A 13268-nucleotide genomic window follows, 5' to 3' on the forward strand; every position below is an offset into this window, starting at 1 on the left:
ATATATATATATATATATATATATATATATATATATATATATATATATATATATATATATATATATATATATATATATATATATATATATATATATATATATTCAAGATAAATTACGATTATAGTCACTCGTCTGCTCCCATCGCCTTTTCGCCGGTAAACATCTCCGACAGCTTGTAACACATCGTTCTTAGACCTATTTTTGTTTCTGCTTTATTCTTTTTTGTTCTATATCATCATCTAGTCCGTTTATCACCATGTATCATATACCTGTGTCCCCGTTCACCCCCAAAAATCAAAACTCTCATTCACAACATAAACCTGCAATCTCCACCGATAACCACAACATCACCTACAGACCGATCAATGAAGGCATCTGGGTTAAGGTGGACCGAAACAAACAACATTCACCTACCAAAAACCCTAACCCTAATTCCCATAATCAGATGCATAACCTGAACCGACACCTCCACAACCCTAAACCCAATATTTCAAGATTAAACACTTCTTCCCATCAGATCTATAATAACTTCAAACATCGTGAATCATCCATTAATCTTATCAAACGTTTTGGAAACCCTAATCAAGATTCGGCAAACCCTAGCACCAAACATACTCCTAAACCGATCAATAAGGACAGAATAACATCGTATCTTTTTCACAACTTTCCCGATGAGTGGCGTTCCATAGATTTTTGGGATATATTTAAAAAATATGGAAACATTCATGAGGTATATATCCCAAAGAAGACTTTAAAAAGTGGAAGGAAATTTGGCTTCGTTAGATTCCTTGATGTACCCGAATACCACAAAGATTCTCTAGCAAGAAGACTTAACCTCATCGTGGTTTGTGACTATATGCTCAAGGTCTATGAGGCTCGTGATTCAATCGACAAGAAACATGTTGAGCACCATTATTCTACTAGAACAGCCCCTTGTAACAATGCCTCGGCTGCTTTCTCTTCTCAGGTGGATGACAGGAACTTTATAGATGTGATTCTCAATCGGCAGGCCACGAAAAACAACATTCCATCGATCAAGGTAAATTCTAACGACGAACTTATTCAAATCCTTGGTCAAGCCGTCATTGCCAAAGTAAAAGATCTCGAGTATTTAGAATATTTTAATGAAATCTGTGAAAGCGAAAATTTTAGTGGTTTTACAATCAAATACTTAGGTGGTCATGATATTATGCTCATATTTGATGAATCTGAACCGGCCCTTGATTTGATTAATAACTCGGAACACCCTCTTTGGAAATGGCTTGAGGATATTAACCCAAGGGATCCCGAAGTTTATAAATCCTCGGGGCGATTAGCTTATATTAACATATTCGGGGTGCCTATTACATGTTGGTTGGAAACTACTTTTATCGATATAGCCAAAAATTGGGGTGACGTTATTGAAACGATTAATTGTTCCATCACCAACGAGAACAATCAAGACCTTTCACATGGTTCGGTTATCGTCAAAACAAACGATTTCTCCCCGATAAACGGTCAAGCTATTATCAATCCCGGGGATATCAACCAAACCACAGTTTATATCAATGAAGTACAAAACTTTTCTATGTTCAATCTTTACGGAGATATAGACGATTCATCAAATTGGGATGATGATAGCCTCTCGGATGACCAAATTTTGGACGAAGAATCTCATCTTGATTACGATAACTTTGTTGAAGGAAAGGATAAAATGAAAAAGCATACAACCTATCACAACCCCGATCAATCTCATAATACCACTTCACCCGAAAAACACACTTCATCCAATTCTTCCAAACGAATGGATACTATACCACTTCAACAAAGAGTCGATACTCTATCAAAACAATCACCCAACCTTTCGACATCCATCAACAATGAAAACACACAAAATCCCTCTACCCCTACCTGCACTCCAAATACCGGCAGCTCTTCACAAAATCACAACCCTTCAAGTGAACCCGAATTAAAAGAGCCACTCCCTATTCCTAAGTTTTCTGACCATGATGCTATTAACAACATTCCTAGCCCAACAAGTGATGAACCTGTTTGTTCTGGTTCGGTGGACAACCCACAGCCTATCATTGAGATAACCGACACTAACCTTGATCCATCAATTAATGAGCATATCAATCTTGGGCCGATGGACTCTTCACAGCCCATTGTCGATGAGCCCAATACTACCATCCATATTCCTTATATCAGCGAAAATGTGGAAACCCATCTATTAGGTTCTGGTCACGATCATAATAACCCCACTGACACAAATATCGAACCTCCTAAACCTCTCTCAACCCTCCAACCAAACTCCCCGATAAATTTTATGCCCGCTCCAAACAACACACAACAAACAGACTCCGATCCATTCGAGATTGATGCACTACTTTGTTCCGGTAAGGTTATAGCTAAAAAGAAAAAAAGCATCAACATCGGTACCAATCCCACCAATATTTCAAAACACACGTCCAAAACCTTTAAAAGGGTTAGCAGAGATGATACTTCTAAAATCCCCCACGACACCTCCCATGGCACCAAAAAAATTAGGCCAAGGTCCAATATGCTCTACATTAAACATCTTGCGAAAAGCGGACAAAAACTAAGAATCTCACACTTGGCTAAACGTTGTAAACCTTCATCTATTGTTGGTGGTAACGCATCAAACTCTACTAGAGGGACCTCCAATGAACCGATACGTGTCAAAAGCAACAATAAAGCAGGATCTTCCACTAGTAGCAGCTTGGATACGAACGAATTCGGAAAATGTATCGGGATCCGACGTAACATCCATTGATTCCACCATCCGTTGCATCGTTTTTTGTAAGTTTTTCTATCATGTGTACGATTTCTTTAAATATTCGGGGGATTGGGCAAACGGGTAAAATAAGCTGGCTCAAACGAATTTGTAATAATGAAAAACCATCGATTTTAGGGCTCCAAGAAATCAAATGCGGACAATCAAGAGAAAACACCATTGAATCTTTCTGGGGCAATTCCGATTTTAAATTCGTCCAAAAGGATTCGGTTGGTGCATCCGGTGGTATCCTAACTATTTGGGACACCAATATCTTCTCGTTTAAATATGCTATCGAGGGTGAATTTTTCTTAGTAATTTGTGGATCATGGGTGGGATATGATTCAGATATTGCTCTCATTAATGTATATGGCCCTTACTCCAGCTCAAAAAACGCAGATTCTTGTAACAACCCAAACCAACACCCGACAAAATCCTTGTGAAAATACGAAATAAAAAAAAAATTCTGTTGCAGACCATCGGCGCGCCGCGCCATATGGCCCGCGCGCCGCGCCATATCTGGCTGTCACCGGGACTTTTTAACCGCGAAAAGATTGACTAGTTCCCGGCACTTTTAGACAAAACGCTTTTTACCATACTACCAAATATGTAAAACTAACATGTTTCAAACATAAAATTAAAGTTTTACAAGCAGGGCCCACATCGGCCGTTTTACGAGTTTAATACAAATTTACGAGTTTCGACCACCAAAAGTTTAAGTTCCAAACTACACAATGAGCATGGCGTTTGGGATTAAACTACCCAACTATCGGTCAAACTCCAAGAGCTACTAAAGCCAAAAGCGTCCCCTAGCATCAAGCGGGATCTCTAGTCCAAAACGATGCCCTTACCCTTGTCCAAAACCGAACCTATAAAATGGTAAACAACGAGAGGGTAAGCAAAGCTTAGTGAATGCAATAATTATACGAATACATATATAATTATACCTACTTGCATACACTACACAACCGCAAACATGCTAGCAAACAACATTAGCTTATCGTCGCAATATCAAGCTATAAATCTCCAATACCACAAGCTAGCATAACAACCGCATATAAATATAACTCGAATAATACAATATGCTTACATCACCAATAACCATGGTTAACCAATAGTACAAGGGAACGGCGCTCGCGAAAATGCCATCGGTGTTCGTAACATCCGTTAGGGCACTTAACACCTCGCACCACTAACCCCTAGGGTGGCACCTTAACACCTCGGCACTTCACCCTGAGTGGCATCTTAATACCTCGATGCTTCACTCGTTATTTTACGGAGTGGTGTCTTAACACCTCGACACTACACTCCTAGGTGGCATCTTAACACCTCGATGCTACACCCGAGTGGCATCTTAACACCTCGATGCTACACTCTTCACGTGAAACGTGGTGTCTTAACACCTCGACACTACACCTTTCACGCTACAACAAATAGATACATTATATACATACGCATATAATTATTCCACTCACCTCAAAATCTCTTGGTGAAAAGACAACCGAGCTTGAACACTTCAATGTAACGCACCTATTACATTTATCACAATATCAAAATCACAACTCGAGTTGGTCAACACTCTAAAGCTCACTCCTAGTGTTAATTTGACCCATGGTGCAAATCCGACCCATTTGCACCCTTAACCCTAAAATCGGGTTAACTCATCACAAAACCCTATCATTAACCAAAGTAGGTTCATTACACATTTTAACACTAGTTTTAGGCTTCACCCACACATATTAATTAGCTTAGGTTCATTTTGACCCATTTGACACTTTCAAAGTCAACCTACCCATTTTGGGTCAACCACTAACCCATTTACACCCATTTACATAAATCATGGTGTTCTAGCAATTTTACTAGCTAATTAGGGCTCTCTAACAACAATTAACTCTTCCAAACCCTAGTTAACCCAATATTGAGTCTACATGACTCAAATTACCCTAGAACACCCAAAACACTAACAAAATGGGTTTTATGTTCATCTTCACCCCAAACCCTAGCCCTAAATCAAATTAAACAAAGAAATTAAGATTAGAGCATACCACAACTATCACAACGAAGCTAGAGGGAAGGCGAACAACTTTAATGCTTGGACTTAAGCAAGAAACCTTCTTCTTCTTCTCCAAAATGGGGTTTCCCTCACTAAAAGCCACTCTCTCTCTAGAATTGATTTGGATAAGTGTTGGTAGTTGTGGAAGGAGTAAATGAACTCCCCAAAACTGATCTAAGGCATTAAATCCGGCCTCCAAGTGATTTTACCAAAATACCCTCAAAATATCTAATTTAAAAGAAAGAGAGAATCTGTCACAGACAGATGGCGCGGCGCGCCACCAGGCCGCGCGGCGCGCAACTCTCCCATTCTAGCTCCTTTTGCCTTTTTAAATATATACAACCAAACCCCGATTCGAGTACCGCACAATACACTTATATACACATGTGTACACTTCAATTATTCGGGTCTTACAACTCTCCCCCACTTATTCGGATTGCGCCCTCGCAATCCAAGCCGCATGACAAGAGGGAAGATACACTAACACGAACTCTTCGGGTTCCCAAGTGAACTCGGAACCCTTGCTACGCCGCCATTGGACTTTAAAAGTCCTCACTTCTTTATGTCTCAACCTCTTAACTTTCTCATCGAGTATGGCGACCGGTTCTTCGACATATTCCAACTTGTTGTTTAGCTCGATCTCGTCTAAAGGCATCCATAAGGAATCATCCGCAAGACACTTACGAAGGTGGGAAACATGGAATGTATTATGGATCCCCGCAAGCTCTTCGGGTAATTCCAATCGATATGCAACTTCGCCAACACGAGCTAAAACCTTGAATGGCCCAATAAACCGAGGAGCTAACTTTCCCCGTTTTCGAAATCGAATAATACCCTTCCATGGCGAAACTTTAAGCATCACCATGTCGCCTTCTTTAAATTCGATCGTTCGCCTACGTTTGTCGGCATACGACTTTTGCCTATCTTGAGCCTTCTTCAAATGTTCCCGAATAATATCAATCTTGTTGTTCGTCTCCAAAACCAAATCGGTACTCCCGATCTCTCGTTGGCCCACTTCTCCCCAACAAACGGGAGTTCGACATCTACGCCCATAGAGCATCTCATACGGTGGCATCCCGATACTAGTATGATAACTATTATTGTACGAGAATTCCACCAAAGGCAAATGCTCGTCCCAACTACCACCAAAATCAATAATGCACGCCCGTAACATATCTTCTAGAGTTTGGTTCGTACGTTCGGTTTGACCGTCCGTTTGAGGATGATACGCCGTGCTCAACTTCAATTGCGTACCCATATCTTCATGAAACTTTTCCCAAAATCGAGATGTAAAACGGGTATCTCGATCCGAGATAATAGATATAGGAACCCCATGACGAGCGACCACTTCCTTGATAAACAACTTAGCCAAGGTCTCCGACAATATCGCTTCTTTAATGGGAAGAAACAAAGCGCTTTTTGTCAATCGGTCAACTATAACCCAAATCGAATCGAATTGGGTTCTCGCCGTTTTAGGTAACTTTGTAATGAAATCCATGGTAATGTGTTCCCATTTCCATTTCGGGATTTCTAACGGTTGCAATTTACCATACGGTTTTTGGTGTTTGGCTTTTACTTGCAAACACGTGACGCATTGCTCAACATACTTCACAACATCACGCTTCATGCCCGGCCACCAATAATCTTTCTTCAAGTCAAGGTACATTTTCGTCGCGCCCGGATGAATGGAATATTTTGACTTATGTGCTTCATCAAGTAGCACCCGTCGGTAATCACCCATCTTAGGCACCCACACCCTTCCTTGAAAGGACAACAACCCACGCGGACCCATAGTAATAAACTCCGATTGGCCCACGATTCGCTCCGTATGCTTGTTGTGAACATAAGCCTCTATTTGAATCTCACCAAGCTTTTCAAGAAAATCGTTGGTAATAATCAAACGTAACGACCCCACTTTTATCGCCGGATGTTGACTCTTTCGACTCAACGCATCCGCGACCACATTCGCCTTACCTGGATGATAAAGTATTTCACAATCGTAGTCTTTCACCACATCCATCCACCTACGTTGGCGATAATTCAAATCTCGTTGATTAAAGAGATGTTTCAAACTCTTATGATCCGAATAAATCATACACTTGACACCATACAAGTAATGGCGCCAAATTTTCAACGCATGCACTACCGCCGCCAACTCAAGATCATGAGTCGGATACCTCGTTTCATGTTCCTTTAATTGTCGAGAGGCATAAGCGATGACCTTACCTCTTTGCATTAGAACACACCCGAGACCATTTAAGGAAGCATCACAATAAACCACCATGTCTTCAACACCTTCTGGTAACACTAACACTGGAGCCTGACATAACTTCTCTTTTAACAATTGAAAAGCAATTTCTTGCTCGTTCTCCCAAACAAACTTCGCATTCTTCCTTGTCAATTTCGTCAACGAAGAAGCGATCTTAGAAAAATCTTGGATAAACCGACGATAATAACCGGCCAACCCGAGAAAACTTCGGATTTCCGTAGGCGTAGTCGGTCGCCCCCAACTCTTCACCGTTTCGATCTTCCCCGGATCTACTTGAATACCGTTTTCGTTCATGATATGACCAAGGAATTGAACTTCCCTTAGCCAAAATTCACATTTGGAGAACTTTGCATACAACTTCTCCCTTCGTAGCGTCTTCAATACTTCACGCAAATGATGTTCATGTTCGTTCATACTTTTCGAGTAGACTAGTATGTCGTCAATGAACACTATTACCGACTTGTCCAACATAGGTTGGCACACTCGGTTCATAAGATCCATGAATGCCGTCGGTGCATTCGTAAGACCAAAGGGCATAACTACAAACTCATAATGCCCGTAACGCGTTCGAAAAGCCGTTTTTTCTATGTCTTCCTCACGGACCCGCATTTGGTGATAGCCGGACCGTAGGTCGATCTTAGAGAAATACGTTGCACCTTGAAGTTGATCAAATAAATCGTCAATCCTAGGTAATGGATAACGATTCTTGATCGTCACTTTATTCAACTCACGGTAATCAATGCACATACGCATACTACCATCTTTCTTCTTCACAAATAACACCGGAGCGCCCCATGGCGAAGCACTCGGTCGAATAAAACCCTTCTCGAGCAACTCTTGGGTTTGATTTAACAACTCTTGCATTTCCGTTGGTGCTAAACGATAAGGAGTTTTAGCAATGGGAGTAGCTCCCGGAACCAACTCAATACGAAACTCAACTTGTCTTTCCGCCGGAACACCCGGTAATTCGTCCGGAAAAACGTATTCGAATTCACTAACAACCGGAATTTCACGAATAGGTGGTGGCTCATTGCGAGTATCAACAACATGAGCAAGGAAAGCCAAGCCACCGGTAACAACAAAACGACGTGCCCGTGCAAAAGTGCATATCGGCACCGGTCTCCTTCGCTTATCACCATGAATAATTAACTCTCCCCCACTTAGGGTCTTCACACGAATAAACTTATCATGGCATGCAATATCGGCTCTATAATGATCGAGCCAATCCATACCAATGACAATATCAAAGTCGCCCAAGGTCATTGGAATAAGATCAATTTTAAAGGTTTCAGCACCAAAAACAACATCACAATTTTCACACATATCAACCACTAGCACCGTCTTGCCGTCCGCTATTTCGACTTCTATCGGACGACTTAACTTAGCTAACGGTCTATTAAGTTTAGGTACAAATTTAGGAGACACAAACAACAAATTTGCACCGCTATCGAAAAGAACCCTTGCCGGATTAGAATTAACCATGTAAGTACCTGAGACAACTTCGCGCGATTGTTTGGCTTCATCATTGGTCATCAAATAGTTGCAACCCCTAGCCGTACCCGCCGCCTTCTCTAAACGCTTAACATTATCGTTGCGCAAATCGGGACACTCCGGCTTCTTATGCCCTTCTTTACCGCAATTAAAACAAGTGAGCTTGTTTCCGGAAGATGGTTTTGGACAATCACGAGCCATATGACCCGCTTGCCCACAATTGTAGCACGTAAAAGTAAAACCACCGGAAGCGCCCTTCCTCACGCTATTGACACTTTCGGAACTTTTCTTGTTCTTTTTGTTCGAAAAGTTTGAATAGCTCGAACCTTCACTTTTTCTCTTTCCAAAAGTAAAACCACTCTTTCTTAAGATGAGCGACTCGAAACCTTTGGCCATGTCAAACAACTCATCAAAGCTTTTCACTACGTTCACACTAATCTTATCTTGATAGTTGTCGTTCAAGGTTCGATAGAAATCTTCCTTCAACATTTTATCATTCCCGACGTACTCCGGGCAAAATTGGGTCTTGGACAAAAACACGGATTTGAGAGTGTTCAAATCCATCGACCCTTGCCTCAAGGAACGTAACTCGTCCTTAAGCCTAGTAAGATCGGTCGAAGTTCGGTATTCCTTGAAAAATTCGGACTTGAATTCATCCCAAGTGAATTCCATGCATTGCTCTTCACCATAAACTTGGAGCTTTGTGTCCCACCACAACTTGGCATCGCCCCTCAACATGCTACACCCGTACCTTGTCCTCTTATCGAGAGGACATTCACAAGTACGGAAGGCCCCCTCCATATCGGAGATCCAACGGGCGCTCTTAAGAGGATCTCTTTCACCATCAAAAGAGGGAGGTTGAGAGTCCTTGAAATTCTTATAGAAAAAGTCCCGTCTTCCCACATTATCTTCGCGAAGAACGGCCTTAACTTGCTCCCTTACCACATTGACTAATTGCTCGTCAATCGTATCTAGGAACATCTTCTTAACGTCCTCGAGAAAAGCTTCATGATGCCTTTTCAAAATGGCCTCAACCTTGGCCGTAAACTCGACTTCTTCACTAGTACCTCCGCCGTTGATATCATGCCCGTTTCTCATCTTCATTCTATAAGACGGAATAGATTAAACAACGAGACGAAAAGGATTTAACACATAAGTATATACATATACACCACACTACCCATCTTGCTCAACAATCGTCGTACATTGCTCGTTCGACACGATTCGCGCCCTTAACAATGGTAGCTAATCATTGTTACGCGAGCACGTCGCATTAACTTGCTAGTACAACGTCCATCTCGCTCGATGCTCGCTAAACATACATAACAAATAGCACATGATTAGTTTACATAAACCTATGCACAAACCAATCCCGATCCGACCCAAAGTCCTACAAGTCCCGAATAAACGCGCACACAAAAAGTCTAAGTCTAGGCGCCTATCTCAAGTCACCTAAATCCCTTAGACCATGCTCTGATACCACTTGTAACAACCCAAACCAACACCCGACTAAATCCTTGTGAAAATACGAAATAAAAAAAAATTTCTGTTGCAGACCATCGGCGCGCCGCGCCATATGGCCCGCGCGCCGCGCCATATCTGGCTGTCCCCGGGACTTTTTAACCGCGAAAAGATTGACTAGTTCCCGGCACTTTTAGACAAAACGCTTTTTACCATACTACCAAATATGTAAAACTAACATGTTTCAAACATAAAATTAAAGTTTTACAAGCGGGGCCCACATCGGCCGTTTTACGAGTTTAATACAAATTTACGAGTTTCGACCACCAAAAGTTTAAGTTCCAAACTACACAATGAGCATGGCGTTTGGGATTAAACTACCCAACTATCGGTCAAACTCCAAGAGCTACTAAAGCCAAAAGCGTCCCCTAGCATCAAGCGGGATCTCTAGTCCAAAACGATGCCCTTACCCTTGTCCAAAACCGAACCTATAAAATGGTAAACAACGAGAGGGTAAGCAAAGCTTAGTGAATGCAATAATTATACGAATACATATATAATTATACCTACTTGCATACACTACACAACCGCAAACATGCTAGCAAACAACATTAGCTTATCGTCGCAATATCAAGCTATAAATCTCCAATACCACAAGCTAGCATAACAACCGCATATAAATATAACTCGAATAATACAATATGCTTACATCACCAATAACCATGGTTAACCAATAGTACAAGGGAACGGCGCTCGCGAAAACGCCATCGGTGTTCGTAACATCCGTTAGGGCACTTAACACCTCGCACCACTAACCCCTAGGGTGGCACCTTAACACCTCGGCACTTCACCCCGAGTGGCATCTTAACACCTCGATGCTTCACTCGTTATTTTACGGAGTGGTGTCTTAACACCTCGACACTACACTCCTAGGTGGCATCTTAACACCTCGATGCTACACCCGAGTGGCATCTTAACACCTCGATGCTACACTCTTCACGTGAAACGTGGTGTCTTAACACCTCAACACTACACCTTTCACGCTACAACAAATAGATACATTATATACATACGCATATAATTATTCCACTCACCTCAAAATCTCTTGGTGAAAAGACAACCGAGCTTGAACACTTCAATGTAACGCACCTATTACATTTATCACAATATCAAAATCACAACTCGAGTTGGTCAACACTCTAAAGCTCACTCCTAGTGTTAATTTGACCCATGGTGCAAATCCGACCCATTTGCACCCTTAACCCTAAAATCGGGTTAACTCATCACAAAACCCTATCATTAACCAAAGTAGGTTCATTACACATTTTAACACTAGTTTTAGGCTTCACCCACACATATTAATTAGCTTAGGTTCATTTTGACCCATTTGACACTTTCAAAGTCAACCTACCCATTTTGGGTCAACCACTAACCCATTTACACCCATTTACATAAATCATGGTGTTCTAGCAATTTTACTAGCTAATTAGGGTTCTCTAACAACAATTAACTCTTCCAAACCCTAGTTAACCCAATATTGAGTCTACATGACTCAAATTACCCTAGAACACCCAAAACACTAACAAAATGGGTTTTATGTTCATCTTCACCCCAAACCCTAGCCCTAAATCAAATTAAACAAAGAAATTAAGATTAGAGCATACCACAACTATCACAACGAAGCTAGAGGGAAGGCGAACAACTTTAATGCTTGGACTTAAGCAAGAAACCTTCTTCTTCTTCTCCAAAATGGGGTTTCCCTCACTAAAAGCCACACTCTCTCTAGAATTGATTTGGATAAGTGTTGGTAGTTGTGGAAGGAGTAAATGAACTCCCCAAAACTGATCTAAGGCATTAAATCCGGCCTCCAAGTGATTTTACCAAAATACCCTCAAAATATCTAATTTAAAAGAAAGAGAGAATCTGTCACAGACAGATGGCGCGGCGCGCCACCAGGCCGCGCGGCGCGCAACTCTCCCAGTCCAGCTCCTTTTGCCTTTTTAAATATATACAACCAAACCCCGATTCGAGTACCGCACAATACACTTATATACACATGTGTACACTTCAATTATTCGGGTCTTACAATTCTGGATCGAACTTACATCTCTCACCAATTCCCTCACCATTCCTCATATTATTTTTGGTGACTTTAACGAAGTCCGAAATAAAACAGAACGTATGAACTCTGAATATAACCAACATTGGGCAGTTAACTTTAATAATTTCATTAATAACGCGGGCTTAATTGATCTTCCTCTAGGGGGTAAAATATTTACAAGGATATGTGAGAAAACAATGAAATTTAGTAAATTAGATCGCTTTCTTGTCTCCGATAGCATATTTACACTTTGGCCTAACACATCTTCCAAAACTCTCGATCGTGACCTTTCTGATCATTGTCCCATCATCCTAAGAAATAATCCATTCGACTCTAGCCCTAAACCTATACGCGTGTTTGACACATGGCTTAACCTTAAAGATGCCGACACCGTCATAGAAAGGGCTTGGTCGATCCCTCTTACTGGTAATAGACCTGACTGCATCTTCCGTAACAAATTAAAAAATGTTAAAATTGAACTTAAAAAACATAGCGCACAACTTGATAACATTGATTCACAAATCCGCGAACATCAAACCGAATGTAATAACTGGGAACATATTGCGGAAACCAGACCATTACTTGAATCGGAAAAACAAAAATGGATTGAAGAAAAAATGCAACACCTTGTTAAAGAAAAAAAGAAAGTTAATATGCTTAAACAAAAATCAAAAATTAAATGGGCACTCGAGGGTGATGAAAATTCAAAATATTTCCACAACTACATTAAGCGTCGAACAAGTAAAAATAATATCCATGGTTTGTCAATAAACGGTACATAGTCCGAAGATCCTACCCTTATAAAACAAGAAGCATTCTCATATTTTAACAACCTCTTCAAATCCAAACATCTTCGTGAGGAATACCCTTCGATAATGTTCCACATCTCGATTATATCACCTCCTTGGACAATCAACTATTAGAATCTAAATTCAGCGAAAAAGAAATATGGGAAGCCATATCTAATTGTGATAGCTCAAAAGCACCTGGCCCGGACGGTTTCAATATGAAATTCTTTAAAAAGCACTGGGAACTGATCAAAAACGACCTCATAAAATCTCTAGATTGGTTCTGGAATAACTCGAAAATATCCAAAGGATGTAACGCTTCTTTCTTCACC

The 13268-nt window shown here is 41.0% G+C and overlaps 1 protein-coding gene across 1 annotated transcript; it reads left to right on the forward strand.

Annotated features, from left to right (window-relative positions):
• Positions 1-12345: 12345 nt before the first annotated feature.
• Positions 12346-12930, forward strand: LOC139847920 (uncharacterized). Its single transcript, XM_071837653.1, has one exon. The coding sequence runs from the start codon at positions 12346-12348 to the stop codon at positions 12928-12930; it is 585 nt and encodes a 194-aa protein (XP_071693754.1).
• The last annotated feature ends 338 nt before the right edge of the window (positions 12931-13268 follow it).

This window comes from Rutidosis leptorrhynchoides, chromosome 1 (genome assembly GCF_046630445.1).
Source record: "Rutidosis leptorrhynchoides isolate AG116_Rl617_1_P2 chromosome 1, CSIRO_AGI_Rlap_v1, whole genome shotgun sequence".
Classification (NCBI taxonomy): domain Eukaryota; kingdom Viridiplantae; phylum Streptophyta; class Magnoliopsida; order Asterales; family Asteraceae; genus Rutidosis; species Rutidosis leptorrhynchoides.

Coding starts and splice junctions, on each gene's coding strand:
- LOC139847920 (XM_071837653.1), top strand. CDS start 12,346: ATGAAATTTAGTAAATTAGATCGCTTTCTTGTCTCCGATAGCATATTT.